The 24,207-nt window shown below is 47.4% G+C and overlaps 1 protein-coding gene across 1 annotated transcript in view; it reads right to left on the bottom strand.

Annotated features, from left to right (window-relative positions):
* LOC128300904 (RING finger protein nhl-1) overlaps positions 1-22,715 on the bottom strand; it is a 30,858-nt gene extending 8,143 nt beyond the window's left edge. Inside the window, exons 1-10 of the mRNA XM_053037152.1 lie at positions 22,582-22,715; positions 17,881-18,021; positions 16,480-16,615; positions 14,948-16,404; positions 12,628-13,391; positions 12,295-12,534; positions 11,320-12,033; positions 11,074-11,233; positions 9,993-10,133; positions 9,251-9,327 (exon numbers count right to left, since the gene is read on the bottom strand). Of these exons, the coding sequence (XP_052893112.1) occupies positions 9,251-9,327; positions 9,993-10,133; positions 11,074-11,233; positions 11,320-12,033; positions 12,295-12,534; positions 12,628-13,391; positions 14,948-16,404; positions 16,480-16,615; positions 17,881-18,015 (3,824 nt within the window). The 5' untranslated portion in view covers positions 18,016-18,021; positions 22,582-22,715. The remainder of the gene's footprint in view (positions 1-9,250; positions 9,328-9,992; positions 10,134-11,073; positions 11,234-11,319; positions 12,034-12,294; positions 12,535-12,627; positions 13,392-14,947; positions 16,405-16,479; positions 16,616-17,880; positions 18,022-22,581) is intronic.
* Positions 22,716-24,207: the final 1,492 nt, after the last annotated feature.

Here is a 24,207-nt window from a genome sequence, read left to right as displayed (position 1 = left end):
TCAATTCCCGGGATTTTGACCGAGTTTGGTTGAGCTGGTACTTGTAAAATGGTTGAAACGCGTTGACAAAAATTCCACCGGCAACAACACATACACACCTTGTTGTACACACCTCACGGTCACATTAAGGCGCACTTCCGGCGCATGAAACATGAAACAAGCGGAGGGAGAGAAAAAAGGTTCAGTGAGCAGGGAAGTTGATTTCTGGCGCTTGACAATTTTCCACCAGCTCGACCGGTTTGGGACGGCGGCTCGCGGAATGGCAACATGTTTTATTTTTGTTTGTTATATACGCCATTTTGCCAGGTGCGCTTCGGTGGTTCATGGCTTGCTGATTGACACGCCGCTGACAGCTATCCACGTGCGGTTGAGTTTGGGGCACCGGGAAGATTGAACGTTCGTTGTTCGTTTATGTTTATCATGAAAGAAGTATATGATCGTTCGTAAAATAATACGTGTAGCAGAAGTGTACTGAGTGCTATTTGATCATACTTCCACAGAAATCATATTTTCAAATTTGCAATTTGTATTAGAACTGTTGAATGCTATATGCTATGCAATGTTTTAAAGTTTTCATAGAAAGGTAGTGCACAATGCGACATCAATCAACTATAGTCGCTATGGAGGCCCTACTTCATGACAAGCGACGACTAGTGTGACAAGTAAATGCATGAACATAATTAAGTAAATTTAGGAATTTACCCTTTGTTATAGGCTCACTTTACGTTCCAAATATCAAAGACAAAGAGCTAATCAGAAGCAGAAATTGTTTCACACCTCTCTGCTATGTGATACACTGGATAAAGCTATCGTACCCAGTGGTGAATTGTATGTGTCACTTATCACAGTCTCCCGATGAAGCGATATCATCTAACCGATTCACCTGATAATCTCACGTATTGGCCACACCGTTTTGCATCACTCGTTTGCCGCTCGGTACACACCGTGTAGTAGGACAATCTTGTTAAAATTGTTATTCGCTTCGTCGACCTGCCTCGGTTCCTGAGTGTAACAAACCACGACCAGAATGTCCTCCTATCCTGTTCATTAGCTTTAAGCCATTACTTTGCTTAAACGACATTAACCAGCGTTTCAGCGCTGCCAAGCACCTGTTTATAACGGTCACTAATTGAACGTTTCAAAATTGATGAGACGGTCAGTGCGGTAAATTAGGGTTTGCAGCAACCAACGCTCCTGCTGCAGCTCATCGTCGCGTGTAATCGAACAAGCCACACATCCACAACCCGGAAGCATACCTCATGCACACGGCGGCGGTATTCACCCTTAAGAGCAGAACGTAAGCTATCGCCATCGAGCGTTCGTGGCCGTCATCGTAGTGTGCCATGAGACAAAGCTTTGCATAGAATAACATTGACACAAGCGTGTACACCGGTAACATCCGTGCTGGGGCTTAATTTACTAGCGCACACACAATTTTCCATGTGGGAAATGAGTGCTTCAACCAGCATTCGAAGGGTTCGGTCCGTGTCCGGGGTGTTTGGGAACGACTATCGCTGGATGCTTCTTAGATGCAACCCCGCAAAAAAATAAACCTGAACATAGCCCAGCGTTTGGATCCGAATTCCGGCACGTCTTTGATGTACGGCGTACAATTTCCCCTTGTCGGGTGACAATGACGGCTGATGCGCACTACGACGACAGACTGGCTGACTTTTTTGACACCAACACCATCCATGTTCTTATGCATCGTTGGCTTCTTTATCTCTAAACCCGTAGGCGAATCCTTAAGCCAGCCCGGTGACACGTAAGGACAATTTGCAGCTACATTGGCGTGATTTCGTCACGTCCAACAGTTGCACGTTTCCGTCCCCGTGCTGACCTTGCTTTGATCTTTGGACACATTTTTGTGTCACATTTTAAAGTGTGCCAAGGAGCAGATTTCACCGGTACCGTGTGAGCAACCGGTCACGGGTAATGCTTGATACCACACAGCCACACACCTTAAGGGAAATTGCAATCATCACGGAAGGTGAGATGATGATGGGAGATGGGAATAAAGAAAGAACGTGCGGAAAAGATGTGCGCATTCGACTAACGGCAGGACGCACCGGTATGTCAACACATCCAACATGGGTGACTGGCTCGGTACGGTATGCAATGGCATGCAATTGGATTCACACCGGGACAAATCCGATTTCCCATCGTCCAGGCATTGCATTGGCCTGGTTTGCTGCCGTGTGTTCCGGCGTTCCGCCATGGTCAAACGTCCGGAAGCAAAACATTTATCGTACGGTGGTACAACATTTTCATTTTAATCCCCGTTCCCCAAGGGACAGTCGTTTTGTGTGCCCAAGAACGCCGGCAAGCGACGAGTGGCACGGACGAAGATCCTTTGCGGCTAGCGTACGTGTTGGGGGAATCTCATTTTTGGCACCGTTCGTGATAAAATGTCACCATCCGGACCCTGCGGGAAGGTTGTGTGTCGTGTTCCAGCGAAAATTGTTTGCACATGTATGGATGTGTGAGTGTGCGAGAGTGGTATATGGTAACTAAATTAATGTTATTTTATGTGATTGTAATCGGACCAACCAAGGGAATGGTCCGAAGAATCCCTTTCGGGCAAATAAGGGCTTGTCCAAGAATGACCATTTGAAAGGTGAATAGGTTCGAGGTTTTATTAGGTAGACAAGCGAGTTTCAAGTGATCGTTGTGGTAATGAAATCGGTTAGAGTGTGATTTCATGTTTTCCCGAGTTTCAGTAAATGTTTTAATAGCTCAAAACCATATATTTACATTACTTGTACTTAATTGAGTGAGTCAAATAATGTGTAGTTCCCACTGGATGCATTAATGTCAACTGAATAAAGTGTCGGAATGAAAATCGAATATCTAAAGCAGTCGTAACGTCTGTCGACTCGAACTCTTTTCCACAACAATGGCACACATATTGAACAAAACTCGCCTCAAATGTCTTTCAATAATCTTGAATATGATTTTTAAGTGACAAATATATCAAACTTCTTAAGCCTAACCCTCTAACCCCTCACAATATAAATGAATACACCCTATTGGATGTCGCTGTTTTGAATAATAAAAATATTAGTAATAAGAATGAATTTCCGAATTCATTGAGGATTCTCTAAGTCATTACTTCACTAGGATAGCAAGTTTCTCTAAGATGGTTAGAGACATTTTCTAGTATTTGTTTCATAAAAGGTAGAAGTTTGTCTTAGGCAGTCGTACCTTCAAGTTGCTTGGAGAAGCTTGCTTGTTTACTCAAATGCTACACCGTACCATGGATAGCAATACTTTTTCAAACACCTAACAGCTATCTAAACATGCCCGACCAAAGGGTAAAATGGAAATTGAAACTCTCGTCAACATTTGTCATAATTTCAATCACAAACGATGATGTCTAGGTTGATGAAATTTCCACTTCTTGTACAGCTTCCGCAGCCGCAGTGGTGCGTTGCATAGTTGGAAATTTCCTCCTTCTTGTAATTCGTAACCTGCATAGGAAATGTGCCATTCAAATGTTCCCATCTCATCGCTCACCGGCCTGTCAGGCGCAAATGAGGTTAGGGCACAATTTCAACCAAACCCCCCGCTATGGGGCGCTATGGTGAAACTTTTTTCACCTAATGAATTGCTCTGCAAAAAATACATTATTTCAATGCGGTTCACAAACTTTCCACCGCTGGAAATTAACTTCAAAACATACTCGGCCCTATTCCGTAACAGACACACCCTGTGTGTGCACACCCGGGTCAGCCGTAAGGCGTTAGCGTCTTGCCAGCAGTGTGGCGTAATCGAAAAAGGGGGTTACCCTAATGAGAGCAGAGGATACTTGGCAAGTTAATATGTCAAAAAACTTTCCTCGTGCTGAGCACGCTGGATGGTAAAGGAGGACGTTTGGGCGCCGCTAAATAATACATTGCGCGAAACTTTCACACACGATTTAGTCCGCAAACGGAGCATTCCCACAAAGCGTTCAGTGGGTTGGGAGCGTCGGAGATATAGAGTATGATAAACACATGGCCGCCGTACGGATCAGGGAAGGATACGCACCATTCCCGTTTCTACATGAGGCATGTTCGTTCTAAACTTTATTCCTACACAAGACATTCAACCACCACGATCAACACCGGCTGCATCCGTCAGGGAGTGTCTTAATAAACCATTGCGCCACCGTCATTCTCGAGGGACACACGGGCTGCGGGGTGTGTGGCCAGGACGAGTAAGGCGAGTAGCATCAATTTTATTTCCAGCTGGCCGTGGTGAAGAAAAAGCTCACCAGTTGCCAGCACGGGGAAAGGTTCGGGCAACCCAACCCAAACTCCCAACGGAAGAGGCCTTGTTTGGCAGTTTCCCTTGAGATACACGTTTCATAAATCAACCCCCAGTGCCGCGATGCTGGTACGTGATACCATTTAACCAGTGCAACCAACTCCCATGCGCACGGCTATTTGAAAGGTTGGGTGGGTTCCACAGAAACATGGCTTGCAAGTTGATGGTGATGGAAGTGGTTTGGAAACAATAACAACAACAACAAAATAACTTACTTTCTTCAGACAGAAGGGGGCTAACATAAAAACAATACTAAAAATACCATATAAGGCTAGATTTGGAAGAGTGCACACCAACACGGTAGCCACTAGCTGCGAGGTTTACGGTCGATTTTCCACTCGAAAAGCGGCATACGTGCCAAGCGTTAACTAGTCATTTAAGGTGCGTACGAGAAATGGATAAATAAGTAGGTAAATGAAATCTTTACCCAGCGACACACGCTACAGGAATGGAAAATAGCTCGTATTTGAGTAGATCTTCGCGCTCCAAAGAAGCGAACGTTTGTTCGCTCAATTTGACTATTCAAAGGCTCATTGAAGAGGTGAATCTTTTAAGGTGTTATACGCCTGCTATTCTGTACACCCAGGACATGATTATTTGATGATATCATGAGATTAAGCGACTGAGTGAGAGACTTCAACGTTTAGATTGCAAGTTGAAGCGAAATGAGTCGAAATAGAGCAGAAATTGATCGATGTTGCGCAACATCTGGCATGCAACATCTTACATGCAACAACATGGGATTGCAACTACCGGGAAGCGCGTGATTTGTTCTTGCTCGGCTGGTACCAGGTGTTACCCCTTGAAAAACATGCTCTCCTGGTATCAGAAATTTGAAAACAGCTGGTTTTGTATGGAATTTCGTATGGAATTGCATACTTAGTTGCGCGCCATCTACCGGCATCTTGCCGCCATCTTGCTCGGCTGGTACCAGGTGTCACCTCTGGAAAAACATGCTCTCCTGGTACCGGAAATCAGAAAACAATTGTGTGCGCTGCAACGGTATAGTGTTTTTTTTGCAGTTGACAAGCTGATTTTGTCACTTGACGAATTTGTCAGCATTTTGTCAACTCTGGTGACCCTGCACCTATTGATTTAAACATGCCCAACTTTCGAAAGATGCATTAAGAATTGTATATCTATCTCGTCATAGTCTAGTTCAACAGGAGCAAAATCCCGAATTGGCTAAAAACTTGCTTCTTTCATCCACAATCTCTTCGCATAACGGTTTGTAGTGTCATATATTCCATATGTGTATTATTTTTAAAGCTATTGTTGCACATTATTGAATTTGTCTGTGCGGTTAAACGAAGAGGCATGATAGATCTTTTCAGCCGTATTGTTTCGTTTATCGATTGGAATCTATCCGTCGATTACATAAATCACAACAACAACAATAACAAAAAGCACAAACTCCAAATGAAGATGGACAAGTAGAAAACCATACACACATACAGCTGCAGGTGATGGATTTCGCTATTCCTCAATTTTACCTTTTTCTCATGCGAAAGCACAATTTTTTCCCATTCGAAAGAAAAGAAAATTTTCCACACAAACCCAATACACACGTTCGATACGGTGCGGGAAAACCAGTTCGATATTATTTCCACCGAGAAAACATGCTACCGTTCCGATTAAACCACCCAATCGAACACAGCGCCCAGCCCGCACTTGTTGGTGTGGAGCGAAGCAATCGTAATATGGTAGGAGCGTATAACACAGGGAAAGTTTTGCTGTTGCCTAGGAGGCATAAAAGAAAAACCGACGATTACTACGATTGCTTTATTTTTTGCCGTTACTGTATCGATCTTATCGACAAGCTGTAGAGAACCCATGTGTATGACGGTGAAAACCCACCGCTACTTGCTATTAATACTACTTGCTTCCATTGGAATGGTGGATGGGTTTTCTTGGTTAATAATCATTTCTTTAATAAAATAAATCCAATTAAACAGGAAATTTTTCTAATACGGAAAAAGCGAAAATAAATTAAAAAAAAAAACAACACGAAATTTGTAACATTATGCTTTACCAATCGATCCGTAATCACGTTATTGCGAATCAAATTGAAGCGAATGCTAACAATTGCTTGCTAACAAAACAAACAACGTGCCACAAATACATACAGCAACCAAGTTCAACCTACCCTGAAGCGAATCAATGGATTGCGAATCTAGTGATTGCTGTCCGCTTGTTTGCCATGTTTGCCATATGTGTGGATGCTTTTTTTTCTCCTTTCTACCGCCCCTACCGAATGGATGCTAACCATAGCGTAGAAATGTCGCAATCACCCTTAGGGGACGATGGAAACTCTGTTGCCTGCCTGTTGGAGCGTTTCCAACCATCAGAATGGCATTATTTCTTCATAAAGACAGTTTGTGATGATAATCGGGAAATTATCAACAAACATACTGCACGTACACGGCATTGTTATGCTAATGTATCGTCGCGATTGTTGGCCGGTTCAGGCTCGGTTGGTTCGAGCTTTCAAGCGATCCATTGTCTTCGCTCGTGTTTTCCGGGAGCTGGTACTATGCTGCCAGGGCGATGGCAAGTGTTTTGCAAGGATTGTGAACAGTACGCGGCACGAACGGAATGGAGGGAAGAATTTAATGCGCAGACAAATAGGTTTGGAAAATTGAAGCATTGTATCGTAGACAACTGATATAAGAGGATGTCGGTTGCTGGGTTTCGGAAGATAACAATTTGCAGATTTAATGGTCAATTAGAGTTTCGTTGGGTGGAATACGTTGAAGCACAGTCGAAAATATTAACGACATTTGAATACATTTTTTTATAACAAATTAATGGAAGCTTAATATAAATATATCCATTAAAAACCAAGTCTCGTAAAGTAGTTGATGTCTACTCCTTATGCCACACCACAACACGGTGAGCGTTAAATACATCCGCATTCCTCTCAAGCGCATTGTTTAAATAGCACAGATGGACAAAATAAAATGCGATGGAAAATAAATCCTCTCGTTGATGAATTCCCACCAATTCTAGTGATCTTTATGATGATTCGTCCCAGCGGGTCCTTATGTAGCTGCAGCCCACTTCGGCATCATTCGAGTGGCTTGTTGTTTTCCGCATCGTTTCCATGCCTACGCACCCGCCTACCCGGTTGGCAGCTTGGATGGGAAAAACAGCTACTCCAGAAGCTACTCTACCACTCGGGTGTGACTGGAGCGCATTGTCGCCATCGATCATCGAACATTCGGAATTCGGTTATGAATGATGGGACCTGGATAGGCTCGCTTTTCTGGAGTATTTTTTCCCCATTTTATCGTACCGCCATCTCTCCTTCCGGGAGCTTTCCATCATTTTCACGCAAGGTCGGCACTCATGTCCCAGCCACCCATCCGTAGCCGGACGGGTATGGGGCAAAGGAGAACAGTTCGATTTCGATTGCCATTGTCCGTACGACGGTGGTCCAATGGTAAGCGACTGACAGCTTCCCCGCTGGGAAACAAACATACGGCAAAACATACCACCATCGTTACGGAAGCACTGGCCCACACGTGAGTTTTCTTAGCAGCGCATGTCGGCGTGTATGTGTTTTTGCTTTTTCTCACCTCAAGGCGGTGGAGCTTTTCCATCTTTGCAGTGCAAACGTCACCGTCTGAGCTTGTCAAGCGTTCGTTGTTGGTTGTTCTTTTCCGCTCGAATAGCGAACGGGATTGTCCCCCGGGTGTAGAATTCTCACGCTAGATGATGTTTTGAAGAAATGCGAAACGCGTTTCACGCGATTGCTTTGAAATTGATCCTTGCCGTTATGTTTACTATGTCGTTTGGAACGGTTACAAATATGGGTATGAGTAGAGTAGGATTTTTTTTAAACCATATTTTGTAAAGGTTCGGTTCGGTTTTGGAAGTTTTGGAAGTTTACGACCCATCTGAATAGTAGCCGATTGTATCTGATTCGTATATTATATTCCTATACCTATTTCGAGTATTTTAGTCCCAATGGGTATACACATTGTGGTAATTCTGACACCATTTTTTACACCATTCAATGCAATTTATCATCTTTTTTGACATTCAAATTGCAATCCATCAAAACTCGCTTCTAAGCTGGTCGAAATTGACTTATATTTGTTTAAACTACTCGATAAGAACATTCTAAGGAATATTGAGATCTATTTAATGCTTTAATAATACTTGAATGCTTAATAATGAACCTTGAATGCTTGTTGGAGTAATTCAAATTCACTTGTAGCAAAAGACCTTCATTCAGCAACGTAAGTGTGTGCAAGAACAAAAAGTAAGACATATTTAATTGGAACCCCGCAATGGAACACACTGCATTGAGTACTGCATTAACGGTGCACTATTCGTCCCGAAATGCACACACTGCTGCCAGCAAAATGTTCCCTAATGAGATCATGCTCGATGTCAAAATAAATATAAGTAGAAATAGCACATTCCACCTGAACGGTCATATCATCGTGAAAGCAAAGCGTGCGTTACCAAGCTTCAGCATGTTTTTTTTTTCTTGCTGCCTCGTACTCCAAACTACAAGCGCCGAGGGAGAAAACCGAATTATCTCAAGCACAAGAAAGCTTATCCACGCGCATCTAAAGACAGGACAGGTAGTTTCACAGACAGTTTCCGTTATCACTTTTGGCGTGCCGCTAGGTGTCTTGTGTCTCACTTGCACTTCCGCTCGAGTGGAGTTCAACTACTTGCCGACAGCGCGCTGCCCCGTTTTGTACGACACTCTGACTGGTAGGGATCTGAAGGCATCCAAAAAAGCTTCATTTTCACTCTTCTCAGGACGCCAACATCAGGAAACATAACCATCCCGAGTGAGACCGTATGCAAACTATCACAGAAGAACGTGCCTCAGAATGGAAGCGCAATAGCGCTCCATACACGAAACAACACAAAAAAAGGAAAGCTACAACCGAAACCGGCTCTACCGTCCGCTAGAACTTACCTTGGGAATTTAAATTGACCTTCTTCGGAGCCCTCACCGCCGAACGTCGTCAGGACGCGACCATTGACGTCAAAAATCTGTTGAGAAAAAGAAAAGAAAATTGGAATCAGAGCAACAAAAAAAAAAAAAACACCAAGAATGGACCAACAATGTTCAACCAATGCTACACCATGACGGGACGCTTTCTGGCAGCGTGAATGAATTTCTGTGTTTGGGTGTGTGCCTTCTTTTGGCCTAGCGGGGAACACACGGGCCAGTGACGGGCAGCTGTCAGTGGCCGGAAATTCAAATGAGCAGATTCGCCTTTCACACCCATGCACACCATGGAGACGAGCTGGAGCGAAGGACGGCAGGTTTCGACAGAGAGGAGAGGAGTTTGGATGAAAATAGCAGGTGTTCACTAGAACGAGCCTGCACACACACACACCAAGAAAAAAGCCAACGCGGCAAAGAACGGCAAAAAAAATGGCGAATGGAAACTTCCGCAGAACCAACACCGGAAATTACATATTACATGACCGCTCGCTTCCGGTTCTGTGCGGATTACGATCGTCCTGGGCCAAACCTGAGCTGACAAGGGTCTTCCGGTCGGGTGGACAATTTCGTGTGCCGTGGCCGTGTGTTCCCGTTTCGGAATGCTAATCAGTATGCGGTGGGTAACGGCACAAACGGAGCAAAACAAACAAAACAAAACAAAAAAATGGCGCACGGTGTAGCTTCCCACCATCAGCAGTCAACCTACCTGCACCCGGTGATTGTTCGAGTCGGATACGATGACGCGGTTCGTGTTCGAGACGGCAATGTAGTGCGGATGTTCGAGCTGACCCTTTTCCTTGCCGCAGGTGCCAAACTTGCCAATAAATGATCCATCGGATTGGAATACCTGTGGAGGTGGAAATGGAAGTTGGGCGTGAGAGGCGGATTTGGTTTGGTTTGGTCTGGTTTGGTTTGGTGTGTGTATGAACGAGGCTTTGGTCGAGCTCCACCGAAGTATGCCATTACCAAACGGGAAGCATCTGGTTTCGGCACCGGTAACCGAAATTGGGTCACTGTGTTCAATTGGCCGTTCGGGGTTGCTCGGAAGCTGTTGTTAGATCGTAATGAAATTGCAATAGGGCTTTTCACCTGGCAAATGTTTGCCTTCTGTTATTGTGCTTCACCAGGAGGAGCTGCTGAGTCGGTAATAAGGTGGTCAACTTGATTAAACATTTCAATTCAGTGGGGTTCTACGTTAGATCATACTTTGTTTTTTTTTTTTAACACGATGCCGTTCAGTTTTACATAAAATTTTGAGGTGTGAATAATTTGTTGTAGACAAATTATCGTCAAGTAAGTTTTAACATTTTGGAGTTCTTAAACTTTGTTCAATATTTAGCAGCGCAGGATTCATTTTCTTCATTTTGTTTATAGCATCCCCATTTTGAAGGACTACCGTAGAGGTATTACAATGAGAAAACAATTCTCTAATGGGTCATGTATCAATAAAGATATCTAAATGGAGTAGTCGGATAGATACTTGTAGATTTAGTTAAGAACTTTCTTGCTTCGTTTCTGGATTCTATTCTAGTTGACGTAGAACAACTACAGCGTAAAGTTAAACAGTTCATATCCTCCCTCTGGAGATTTAAAATTCTTTTTAAATTTGTCAAGGATCGTGAATAAAGGAAGGGATTAAGAATCATTAATTCGGTCTAATGTTTCATCAATTTTATGGGTAATGCTGACCATTACCAGAGCTTTCAATTAGATTTTAATATTTAACTGATTTGGCAATCAAACAAGTTTTCCTTTTTGTTGCGACCGAGTGCAGATGACTCACTCACCTGAATTCTGTGATTTTCCTTATCGCAAACGTAGATGAACCCTAGCGCATCGGTAGTGATGCCCCAGGGGTAGTTGAATTTTCCATCGGTGGTGCCCTGCGAGCCGAACGATCGCAGAAAACGACCGGCCGGATCAAGCACCTGTATCCGATGGTTGTATCTGTGCGCATCATGAAGGGGAGAGAGAGAAGATGTTACATTTCACGTACACAGACACGATCTCGCTCTCTCTCATTGGACTCATACCTATCGGCTATAATGAACTGACCGATACGGTTAACCGCAACACCGGCCAAACAGTCAAACTCGCCATCCCCGTTACCGTACTGGCCGAACTCCTTGACGAAGATGCCATTGGAGTCGAACACCTGGACGCGATGGTTGGACGAGTCCGCCACGACGATACTGTTGTCCGGGCCGACGGCGATACCGCGCGGCCACGTGAAGGAACCTGGTTCGCTCCCCCGACCTCCTATCTGGAACAGCTGCCGGCGCTTCTGCAGGTACTGCGTCCTAGGGGACATACCTGCTGCTCCGGGTATACCGGCTACTGCCGCCGCTGCCGTAGGAGAGGTAGGGGAGCCTACCCCGTTTTTTGAATCATCGTCCGAGCTGAGTAGATCGGTCTGGCGCAACGGCAAACCGAGGCTGAGACGCCGGGCGGCAGCCGAAGCCGACGCGCTCGACGTGGACGAGGACGAGGGGGAGGAGAGCGAGGACGAACCGACGCCCGACGACAGGCTGGACGAGCTGGGTGTATCCTTCCCGTCCTTGGTCGTGCGGTTGCCGTACTTGTTCTTGAGGTACCGCGCCCAGGAGCTGAGGGCGGCCCCATCCTTATCGCCACCGGCAGCCGAGCTGTTCCGTTCCGGCGACGGTTCCCGCGACTTCAGTGCGTGTGTCGACCGGCTGCGGGACAGGTCCGCTGGTTGGGAGGCGAGCGAAGACGACGCTCCATACCTGTGCGTTGAAACAATGCGGAGAAAAACACAATCAGCACACGCTCGTACGCAATCACGCAGCGCAACACCCGCGGATGTTCGCAAATAGCTGCGGTTTACATTCGAAATTGGAAGATTGGCAAGCCTGACGGAAATGGGTGGAATGGACTTGTTCTAAACCCGTGGCAAAGAATCAATACAAACGAGGGAGGTTCATGTGCAACGCAGGAAGTCAGTGGTGCCGTGACCAGGATTAGATTTGAAGCAGCCTTTGCCGTACCTGGAAGCCAAATAGGCAGACGGCGATGTGGTCGTCGGTGATACGGGCTCATCTTCCTCATCGTCATTGCCAAAGTTGTGGGACGAGCGACTGCGGGCCAACCGATTGCGGCGGTCCTGCAGCGCGGTGAACCGGCTGCGTCCGCCAGCACCGTACCGGCTGTCCGAGTCATCCGTGGCTTCGTCCTCCGGTGCTACCACCGCCGTGCTCTTGCTCTTGTTCAGGAACCGGCTCGTGTATCTGAAAGAATGGAACGTGTCCTACAAAAAAGAACGAAAACGGAAAGCGAAAGCTAGTTGCACACGCAGCACAAGCACAAGCACGTCAGTTTACCCAGAGCCGCTGCCGTACTTGCTGTCCTCTGGTTCGGCCGCATGGCTAGTGGTGCGTGAGCGCAGGGCCGACGAACCGGACGACCCGTACTTGGGGCTTTCGTCCCGCTCGTAGTGGTTCTGGCTCCGGTAGCTGGTCGGGCTGGAGTAACCACTGGACGTGCGCAGCTCATCGCGCGAGCTTTTGCGCGAGTTCTCGGACGAGTCTTGGCGCGATACGCGACCGAACAGGGGGCTGCTCGGTGTGTGCGTATCGTGCGAGCGAGACGACACCGTCGAGGAGGTGTTGGTGGTGATCGGTGACGATCTGGCCGCGGTACTAGCGGCCGGCGTTGCCGCTGGCTTCTCCTCCTCCTCCTCTTCCTCCTCCTCGGATTCCTCCTCGGAGGATGTTTCCTCCTCGGAGCTGCTTTCCGACTCTTCCTTCTTTTCCGGCGCCGCCTGCGTCTGGGGCAGGAACCGACTCTGGAACGGCTTTTTGGCCGTCTCCGTGTTCGTTGGGCTGGCCGTACCATTGCGCTGTACGCTGCTCTCGTTAGCGTTCTTGAGGATGGTTTTGGGTTTGACCTCCGGCTCGGTTGCGGTACGCGTCGACGGTGGCACCGGCGAAGCGCTGGAGCTTTCGCTGGACGAGTTCGATTCGCTGCTCGCGGAACGGGTCACCGGTTTTTTCTGCGCGGCCGTTGCGGCTACCGTTTTGTTGCCGGTGGACGATTGGCGCGAGTTTCGACGGTTCGATTCCGACTCGTCTTGATCACTATCGGCCTGATGGCGACCGAACATGACGGTGAATGTGGATGTGAAGGACAAACATGACGGGGGTGGCAGTTGAAAGGGAAAGAGAGAGAAAAAAGAACACAAAACATGGATTATGAGCGTGGAATGAGCGTGACCCGGTGACAAGCCGAGGGGACATCAGTATCATCAGTTATATGCGAGAGGGTTTGTATGACTGTTCCCAGGCAGGATGTGTGAAGGCAACACCGGTTTCCGGCAATGGGCCTAGCTGTTCGATTGAATGTCGAAGTTTCTCAAAGCGCGTGTTATTGATGACGATGCTGTTGACGGGTGGAAGTGAAGGGTTAAAGGTGCCAGCCGTTACAATGCCATCAAGTTTCCTGTTACGTTTCCTAATGAATGTGGTCAGTGTGGTGCATGATGAAGGTTTAGGGCAAGTATTTGTTAAATAAAAAAAAAACCAATAACTCCAGGAATAAATTCAACCCTCCGAAGAAGAATAATTAACCTCCAGGGTGTTATATGAAGTTTAGCATAAAAATAGGAAAGGTACTGGCACGATACAACAAACAACCCATGGATCGATCGATCCAGCTGTGGTGAATACTTTGGGGATGGAATTTTATCGTGTGCGTGTTTTATGTGTTTTAGAACCAATGGGAAACACCAACCGTCACTAGCGCTTCCTAGGCCCCCCGCGCGTTGCATCCGCCTTCCGTGAATCGCATTTCGAGACCACAAGCTTCACGGTGGACAGCATACAAGGTATTCCGCCTGCATTGTGTCCTCACTGTTTTTTTTTTGGCAAACACTCTTCACCATCGGACTTCGAACTCGCGCTACTGTGGCTAGTGATCGGTGAGCGTGTGCAGAGTTTTGTAGTGTTTTGATGTTTGCACCACGTGGCGTGGGTTTTGCCCATCCCCACCCGGAAGTGGGTTGCGAATTGGCTGGTTTGGGCTGGCGCTGTGCGTTGGGTCGGTACAGTCGTTGGGTCAGTGGTTTTGGACGTGTGTCGGTACATAAAACCCCCTGGTTGATGCAGCGACCACAAGCTGCCCAATGAATTCCAGTGCGGTTCGTTTCCACGGTTACTGAGGTGGAAGAGGGCATAGTCGTAGTAGCGCCAAATTGTTGGCCTTTTTGCTACGCGGTGGGTTTTTTTTTTTTTTGGTGGTTACAGCGCGAGCGCGAGAGAGAGACAGAGTGATAGAGGTAAGGTACTGTGTAGACGTCTTCTAGTTTCTAATAATACAATGCTGGTCCTCATCCCGTGAGGCATCTCGTACAGCTACTCAGAAATGTCTTAAGATAGGTTGCCTTGTGCACTACTAAGCGTTCGATAATCGCCACTTCGTTCGAAACGTCCCCCCGGTGGAGCAAGTGTCCAGATGTGTTGTATGTGTGTGTGGTAATCGGTAGGAAAGAGAGGTGGTGGAGACTAAGACGACGGCGAAGATAGGAAGAATTGAGGCTGGAATACGCGCAGAGTTGGGGACGGATATCCTAGATTTCGCCTGCCTGTGTCACTATAAGGGAAGAACCCGTTTACGCGGGCGTGTTTACTCTTCATCGGATCTCACCTCGACGTGGGGTGATGATCGACGCGCCGGTGACGTTGGGCTATCGCTGTCATCGCTACCGGCTGACGTTGGCGTCGCGGTACGTCCTGCCTTCAGTGCTGATACCCGATCGGCCGTCGGTCGCTCCGGTTCCGGTGCCGGTGCCGCTGTAACGCCCGTCGTCTGGGTGGCCGTGTTCGACCCGGACGCACCCTTGTTCTGGCGCTTGATCTTCGCGATCTCATCGTCCTCGGACAGCTGGCGGGCGGTGGCCGTTGGTGGACCGGTCTTCGGCTTCACACCCAACGGGGACGGTTTGTTCAGGGTGGGCGTGGTGGCCGGTGAGGCTTTCTTTTCCTTCTTGCCCTTTTCCTGATCCTGCAGACGCTTCATGACGCGCGGCGAGTCCATCAGGCGGAAGATGCCACTGAGCGGACCCTTGGCACAGTCCTCCGTACTGGTGACCTTGTTGCGTTCCTTCTCGAGCTCGGCCGCCGACTTCGCGGTCGTCTTCGACTCGTTGTCCGAATCGTTGTCGAGCTGATGCGAGCGGGCAAAGCGGGACCGAAACCGGCCCTTGCCGGTGCGGCTGGATGAGGTCGTATCGTCATCGTAGTCGTAATCGGTCGTACCGCGTCCGTAGCGCGATTCACCCCCGTACCGATCGCGCTCCTGAGCTACCGGTTTCGGTGGCCGCTCGCCAAACTTACGCCCACCGAGCAGCGGCTCCTCGTCCGCGTTCCAGGGCTGGGCTTCCTGCTGCTGGCGGAACTGAGCCGCCAGCCGGTGGTCACTCTTCGAGCGCATCAGGCCCGGCCCGGGCGGTGGCTGCAGCATGCCCTGACTCTGGCTAGTGGCCGCCCCACCGTGGTTCGGCAGGTTCAGATCACCGTACGAGGACACCTCGTTGATCAGCTTGTTCGGATCGATGTTCATGATGAAGCGCACCTTCCGGCTGTAGTCCATCGTTTCGCAGTCAAAGTTGCGGATAAAGTCCACCGTGCGCAGGAAGATCTCCTTCGTGTCCATCAGCTCACAGTCATCCCACTCGACCGCATCGTTCATGTACTTCTCGGCCAGATCCGCGTTGCTCTGAATGTTGGCGATCTCCAGCTCGAGGTTCTCCTTGAGCGTGACCACATTCTTCAGCTCGGTCGACATGTACTTGTCCATCTCGTGCCGCAGATGGTCGGTACGGTCCTTGAGCGCCTTCTGCAGCCGGCGATAGATTTCGTCGATTTCCTCCGACACGCTCGTGCAGTTGTTCTGCAGATTCGAGGCATTCTTCTCCACCACCGCCAGCACCTCCTTCAGGCGATGCAGACCGCGCCGGATCTGGTTGTTGATGCGGCTGATCTCACGGCGCAGGATGTCCATGTGGGCGCCCTTGCAGTCCGCACAGATCTTCTTGTCGCAGTGCACGCACAGCGCACAGTATGCCTTCTCCGAGCACACGTTGCACCGTTCCATCACCTGACCTGTGGAGCATAAACCGGGCAATGGGCAATCGTTCCATCATCAATCAGTTCCAGCAGCTGGCACGCAACACTTACCGGACGTTGGATCTGGCAGTTCGCCAGTAATTTCGATGTGCAGCTCGAGAAACCGCTGCAGGGTGACGTTGGTCGGGAACCCCTGCACGCCCTGGTACGGTATCCGGTGCTCGGCCCGACATTCTGGACACTTGACCTGAAGGAAGGGAAAAGTTAAGGCAGAAGAAGTTTAATTATAGTTTCCGCGATTGAGCGGTAAACACTGGCGCTTTATGACGTCGTGTTTAATGTTAGAAAATGGGTAAACAGCCATGGCGGACCAGCTGAGCAAGTTTTCGTCGGTTGGACGAGCTCTTGTGCGCTCAATCGCACACTTTATCGTAACCGATCTGGCTCGAAACCGCTATTTACGACGATTCGTTATCACAACACAAGGGATAAATTGTTGCTAGCCCGTATCTTGCGCCACAAAGTCGGCCAACCGTTCATGAACTTTCAATCAAATTGGAGCAAATTCTATTCATACTGCTGCAGTGCAAGCACTGCGCATACGTGTCACAATGTCAACCGTAGCGCCGAACAGCTTCAGGAATTGATTTGTCGACTGAATCTCCATAAAAGCGCAGCCATTCGTTGTGCATCGCAACAAAACAAGCGGGCGAATAGTGGCCGTCGCTTCCGGGCGAAACCTTTCTGCTCGACGTGGAATCGTTTCGATGGTGCGCAAAGCTGTTTGGTATTGGGTTTCATATTTTATTTCTTGCCCGGCATGGTGTGGTGTCGTGTGCGGTTTGGTAAGTGCGAAATTTCACACACGATGCCCGAGGGTCGCTCAGTCGCACAGGCAGGAAGCATTTCTCTGCTGCCGACAGATGCATTCAGACAGAAATTGGATTCCACAACTATCTTGTTGCCACGATTCCACCCCCCCCCGGAAGGTGGCGAATATTGCATCGGTTTGCATTGAAGATGGTACGTAATTTCTTTTTTTAACGTTTTTGTTTGTGCATAAACTGTGCACCCGGCTGGAATGAAGGAATCCCCGAAGAATGGATTCTTGCTGAGTAGTTTGCTGTCAGGACAAGGGCGCATGCTGCTGACTGTCGATTCCGGTACGCCTCCGGTACGATTTGATCGTGTTTGCGCTTGATGTTCTTTATCAATTTTCGCACAACTTTCCCTCAAACCAATAAATCTTCCTATTGGCAGAGCGCTATTTAATATCTGGAAAAGGGTAGTTACAACACGAAGGAAAACTAGTGTTCACTTCCTCCGTGTAAGTTTCACGCCTCGGAACTCGGAATGCTCGTTAGCATGAAAGAAAGTTCGCTTTATTGTTTCGTTTATCGCACTTGAAAATCTCCTCCCCGGGGCATCACGGGGTGCCACAGCTGGCCACGGATGTGGAAGATGTGCAGTAGCGCTTGCCGGAAGGGCGGTGGAGTCATCGCTAACACTTACCTGTCGCTTGACGTAGTCGATCAGACCGTCCATGCACGGTTCCATGCAGAACGAATGCTGGCATGGTAGCAGCTTCGGGTTGCGGTATCGATCGAGACACACGCAACACGTGAGTAGTTGCTCAAATTGCTCCATTTTTCACTGCAACGAAAGAAACCGGGAAGAGATGAAATCGGCGGCAACGAAAACGAACGAACGTCCGCGTTACTGATGGGTATGGGTTACTGAGTTTTAGGGAGGGTTTATAAATAGGTACGTGCAGCACAGAAACCGAGCGCACTCGCACATGCGGCACGGGTTGCAGACGCACACTCTGCATTATAAAACACTCATGCATACTTATATTCAATTTCGATCGGTAGATGGGATGAAGTTCGGTACGGCAAACACTTGATGATAATCTACTAAGGGTGCGAAAAGGAGTTTTTTTTTTTGTGTGGGTCCCTCTCCCCCGGTATCGATACCCAGTGACGAGCTGAACATGGTTTACGTTGATGAAGGTTTGTGAGTGTGTATGAATAGAGAACTTCATCGATAAGCGGATCAAACACTTGAATGTTCGTTTTAGTGAAAGTAATCATAGGAGAAATAAACTCTATTACTTGTCATATCGCTGAAGCAGGTGGATGTTATGAGTTATGTAAAAACGGTTTCAATATTTTCAATCTTTCATTTTATTTTTATCAACGGAATTTCCACAGCAACTTGAAATAAAAAAAAATATCCCATTTTTCTGTGGATAACTACAGTGGAGCGCCTATTAAAACGGATGCCATTAAATCGGGAGTTTGATTATCCGTAAGGACGGATTCCAAAGGAGATTTGACGTAAATATTGCAATACCATTTGCCGAAGAAATAAAAGGTAGAATGGATTAAGATGGAATGCGCTCGTACTCTAAACCAATCTACAATTTCTTTCGTTTGTCACAATAAACGCGTACCTCGTCACTGAATTATGGGAGTCAAGAATTGATCCAAAGGATCCGAAGTGACACAGACTCAGGAGCATTATGAATAAAATATTCATTTGCTCTTTTGATACGGAATCGAACAAGCTCCATATTGTAATTTAGGTATGAACATTGAAATAGTATTTGATTTTAGTTAATATTAAAGATAAAACTACTAAACTGTATCTATTTTTGACCATTCTCTCATGGAGTTAAGTGTTTACAGTAGTATTTTTGAAACAAAATCAAAAATAAACATCGGTCCCGACAAAAACATCAACAAGGTAACGTTTTCCACTTCCCGGGCCTTGTTGTGGAGACATCTTTCTGCCGAGGGAAGGACACACAAGTGAAACAAAACAACAAGTTCTCACAAACCAACCGGACCGGACCAAAACAACCCTGCTGCCTGGGAAAATCTGTTCCGATCCTCCCGATCGTTTTTCATCCGCCCACGCTGTTCATACATTTTCATTCATTCGGAGGGCATTTTGTGACTCTGGTTTGTTTTTTTTTTCCTGCTTTTGCTCGATTGGTACGCAAATCCGAACCACAAATATAGCGATGACGGTTCGATAGCGGACCTGTTCGAACCAATAACGCCAGATAAATCAGGAAATGTTTTAACTTTTTTAACCCAAAGCATCACAACAGTTTACTTGCATCAGCGGATGTATTTAATCGTGATAAATTGAAGCGGTACCATAAGCTTCGTAAAGGTACATATTTGCTGTTGAATGATTGTTTGCCCGTGTTTTGTTTTCCTCCATTTCCATTTGGCTGAAGAATTGTGCAACCAAAATGTAATTAATGGCGCTTCAAAAGCCTTTATGAATATTCAATTTTATTTACTCTTTCATATGTGCGGCAAGTATACAACAAGTTGCATCATGCAAACCTCCATTTTGATAGCACCGAATCGAATGGCACACACGTTTGCATCGAAACAAAGCTGCACCGAATTTGTAGCGAAACAAATCGTAAAGTGGTGCCGGTCGGAACATGGTTCTTGATTCAATTTTCCGAATTGAAGAAGGAAAAACTTGTAAAACCAAACCAACCCGATACGGAGTGATGTTTGCATCGGCTGTAGCGGCACACCCCACCAAGCGGCAAGCCGAGGGGGATAGTGGAAAAAACGGGGCTGTAAACTTTCCGACTACTAGATGCATCCGACATGATTATTAGCTTTGTCATGTGCAGCTGGCAATACCGGTGCTGCATGCACGAGTACGTGAAACCCGCGACTCACGGCACCCGCTGGAAGGTTGCAAGGCTGCAGATTTCTTTTTTATTACTTTCCGTCCATCTTTGAGCAAACTGGTACCGTACCGTGCATTTTCCGCATCCGGAGTTTATAGTCGCCCTCTATCTCTCTCTCTCTCTCTCTCTCTCTCTCTCTCTCTCTCTCTCTCTCTCTCTCTCTTTCGCTCTGTCTTTTTCTCGCCAGATGTATGCAAAATATGCAACCGGAAGCACCGGAGGTCCCAGATGCACATTTTCCGGTTGTGCATTTTAAAATGGAATGCGTGCTTGGAATTGGGTTGGGCTGCCCTGTTCTGCCCGGCATCGTTCGTTTTGACGTGATCTATTATTTTTCGCTGCACAGTTCTGGAAGGATCCATCTAGTTTTGAGTGCCGCTGATACGATGTAAGAAACAGACGCCAAATGCACTCCCGCTGCAGTGGAAATACCGAATGGTAGACCGTTTGTTTGCTTAAGGGCATGCGAAACTTCTGGCCCTCGACATCGACACGCATCTGTCGTTTTCTATAAATAATTCACCCGATGAGATCAATGCTGTTCACGGTCATTGTAAGCATTTTCCAATTCCCTCCATCAGGGATCTCACAGCGAGACTGGGAACATGCGGGAGGACGGCCGCGTGGGGCACGACGATGAACGGTTTACGATTTGTTTCCGAAAAATGTTCACCAAAAAACAAAAAAAAAAACACTCACACACACACTCGACAGACGCACGTAAATGGCTCGTGGTTGCCATAAAAATGCCTTTTAACGAATGTCGAATGTTTCCATTTTCCGTGCAATGTGCGTCACAAGCGCACTGGGTACGGTAAATGGTTTCAAGATCGTTGAAATGTGGAGCAAACGTGAGCAATTTTACAAACCGACTGAAACTAATTTCAGAGACTTCGATCCGCACGGAGCAGAAATAGAAGAATACACAGTCCTTCAAACCGGATATTCGGAGTGCTCGCTGCAGGTCTTTGAACCGTGCGTACACCCAAGACACCCAGACAGTCGCGTGGTTCGTGGACGTATTTTGCACGGAGAGCGATTAGGTTCAAGGTGATGAACAGGGGTTTGCGATGTCAAGGACTTAGTCGTTCCGTAAATTATCGCCGGAAACACCGGTGAAGGATTATTGAAGTACGGCATATCCGACATGGGGGACAAAAACCGGACATGGTAGCTGAAACACCTAAGGGCATCTCCACCGGTGCGATGTTGATTTCAAAGTGGCACTTCCGGTTGTTGGTACACGCGATGTTGGTGGTGTCGTGCAACAAAAAGACAAAACCATCATGTCAAAAAATACACAATACTTGTTTACCTCAGGCAAACGTCGCTCTTGCTCGACGTATGACTACCAGGAACTATTAATAGCAGCGGCACAATCATTAGTCACGTTCTCAAATAAATCACCCAATCATCCAAACCTTGCGCGCCGTACGTCTTGGTGTCACCTTCGTGCTCGCGCGTGTGTAAGGCATAAAGCGAACACCCGAAAGCAAACCCGACGGTGACGGCCCGTGTGTGCCAGGACAGTGTTCCCACGGACGACACCGGCACGTAAACTCTCCCGTTCAACACCTTCACTAACTCTGGCGAAGATAGTTGCTAAACCAACCGGTAAAAGTCGAGCATCGTAGGAGGCTGGGCAAGGCATGGGTAAACAACACAATAACCCCGAAGGTGTACTGTTCGCCGAAAGTTATATCCCTGACAACGGTGCAGCATGGGTTGGGCATCGTTGCGTACTAGACGCTAACCGCACTAACGAGCAGCAAGGTGTTGGATGTAGAAGACACTGCCCTGATTGCGTTAAGTGAATGCCGGCTAGCGTAGAGTAATGCAACCCGTATCGTTGCAGTTTAAACTTCACGGTGAAAACTATAAAACACACACACACACACACACACATACACATACACGTCCACTAATGCATTAGACACAGATACGGACATATTTGAGTGCTATAACTTCTTGCGTCCTGGCACGGTAACCACTAGAAGAAAATCGGCACCAAAGCAACCAAAGACTCGCTTTTAGCGCATCAGGTGATGCGAACAAGTGGAGCGAGAGTTTGCCCACCGGCGCCCACGGGTGGGGTGAACATTTTCTTCATTAAAGTCAGCTCTGGTCGCTTCACAAAAAGCAGAGCACCACATTCTTGAAGGTTTGAAGATAAACACACACACATACACACACGGGCACATACAATTGGAGAGCGTTTGCAGATAGCATGCCATGAATTCCCGGACCCGCATTAAGCACAGCAATTACTGAGCAACTACTTTCTTACAGTTTGCAGTGATGCAGTTTTTTTTGTTGTTGCGATTTTGCGTTCCCTGTTTCGATGTTTTTGAAACAATATGCGGCAAAAAAATACGGACACTCCCGTGACCCCGCCAAAAGCACACACACAGCACAAATTCCTCGCTAATGTCGATGCATTCCACACTGTCGCCCGAAAGTGCTGGTAGAGGGTGTAAGTGACGTACTTGTATTTCGGTATGGTTCGGATGAATTGCCCACTGTGCTACGTCCGGCTATGCGGGTGATTAGGGTGTGATTCGTAATTTTACTCCACTTTTACTTCCGTCGATCGTTTATCTACTTGAGAGTTGTATAGTTGGCTATGTTCGATCGTTTACTCTCAACCGATTGACTTGACTCCGTGACAAGCGAACGGAGAACACATCGACTGCACAGACTGTGAGGTTGGCGCGTGCTCCAAAGATGGAACCGGGACGAGAACTAAAATGGCTGCCGATCGTGTGAACGCGATTCGCGATCTGGCAGCGCAACTAGATCACTTTACGCCCACATGCAACCCCGAGTGCCGAGTGCACACGTGTGTTGGTGTTCCGGAAGGGAGAGAACAAACAAAGCTACGAGAGCGAATCCCCATTCGGCTCCAAATGCACTCGGCTGGGTGTGCAACACCCTAGGACAACACGGACCCACTAGAGACCGAGATCATTCTGCGTCAGGTGCGTCACTCGCGGCTGTTTAACGTGCGGGAATGAATGTGCGCGCGTTGCTGGTGGTAGTTTTACTTGGTTCCCCATTAAAAAAAAAACCGTTTGCGGAACTATAAATAGTATTGTACGAACACACGGTGCCAGGTTGTGTTGGTCTGTGCGAGTTGCGTACGGTAGAGGGGGTGGAAAAAAAAAAGATTTGGAGAATCAGATGGGATGAGAGGTTGGGAAGGCACTGGGGACGTTAGGGCATTTCGTTGAGTTCTCCGAACTTTCCGCTCTCTTTGTTGAGTCTATAAATAGGGTCCGTTTTGGTTGAGGATTTTTTGGACAGACCACTACAGATCTGAGTGCGAGCTGGTGGCGATGCAAAACACCGCCTGTGACGTGGCTAATGCCTGCATGCATGCTGATGATGCTGTGTTTTTCCCCCTTCCCGAGCAACGTTACCACATCGGTAACGCACCGGTAACGCTGGTCCATGCTGGTAACAATAGACCACTTAGGACGTGGGACTTACCCACTTAGCTATTCGCCCGTTGGGAGTTTGGTGATACTGATCTGCCCGCCTTTTTTCATCCTCTCTTTGCGCCACATCACATCTCATCACCCGGAACTGGGTCAGTCGTTACAGTTGCGGATGGTAGTTGTGTTTGCCATTCGATATTTATTCAGATGCAACACCGCACCGGGTGTCCGATGAGGAACAACCGAGGACTACTTTACGACACCCACTCCTGTCCATCGGTATGAAATAAAAATATCACATTCATCGCAAATCGGAAGGGAAACTCGGGGACTCGGCCATCTCGTTTGCTGGTTGGTTCCGTAGTCGTACGCTCTCGCCTAGTTCAAAGGGGATCGTATTGCTGTGCCACATTGAATGATACACCAGCTTGTTTTTTTTCTTAATACGAATTGGAGCTCAAGATTCTGCAACATAACCTCACTTTCCTATCTATTCTTTATTATCCTTTGTAGAAGACCTGCTTATGGTATATGTATATAAAATTGATTCAATTTCTCAGCAGACTGATATTACTCAACAATAGAGATAAGAGACAAGGTTAGCAATAATTTACTATCCTTAAGAAAAAACCGAATACTGCCACTTTTCATTTTCCATCCCATTATTACTGGACG

Source organism: Anopheles moucheti, chromosome 3 (genome assembly GCF_943734755.1).
Source record: "Anopheles moucheti chromosome 3, idAnoMoucSN_F20_07, whole genome shotgun sequence".
Lineage (NCBI taxonomy): Eukaryota > Metazoa > Arthropoda > Insecta > Diptera > Culicidae > Anopheles > Anopheles moucheti.
Note: the sequence above shows the minus strand (reverse complement) of the source record. Positions and strands in the feature narration are given on the sequence as shown.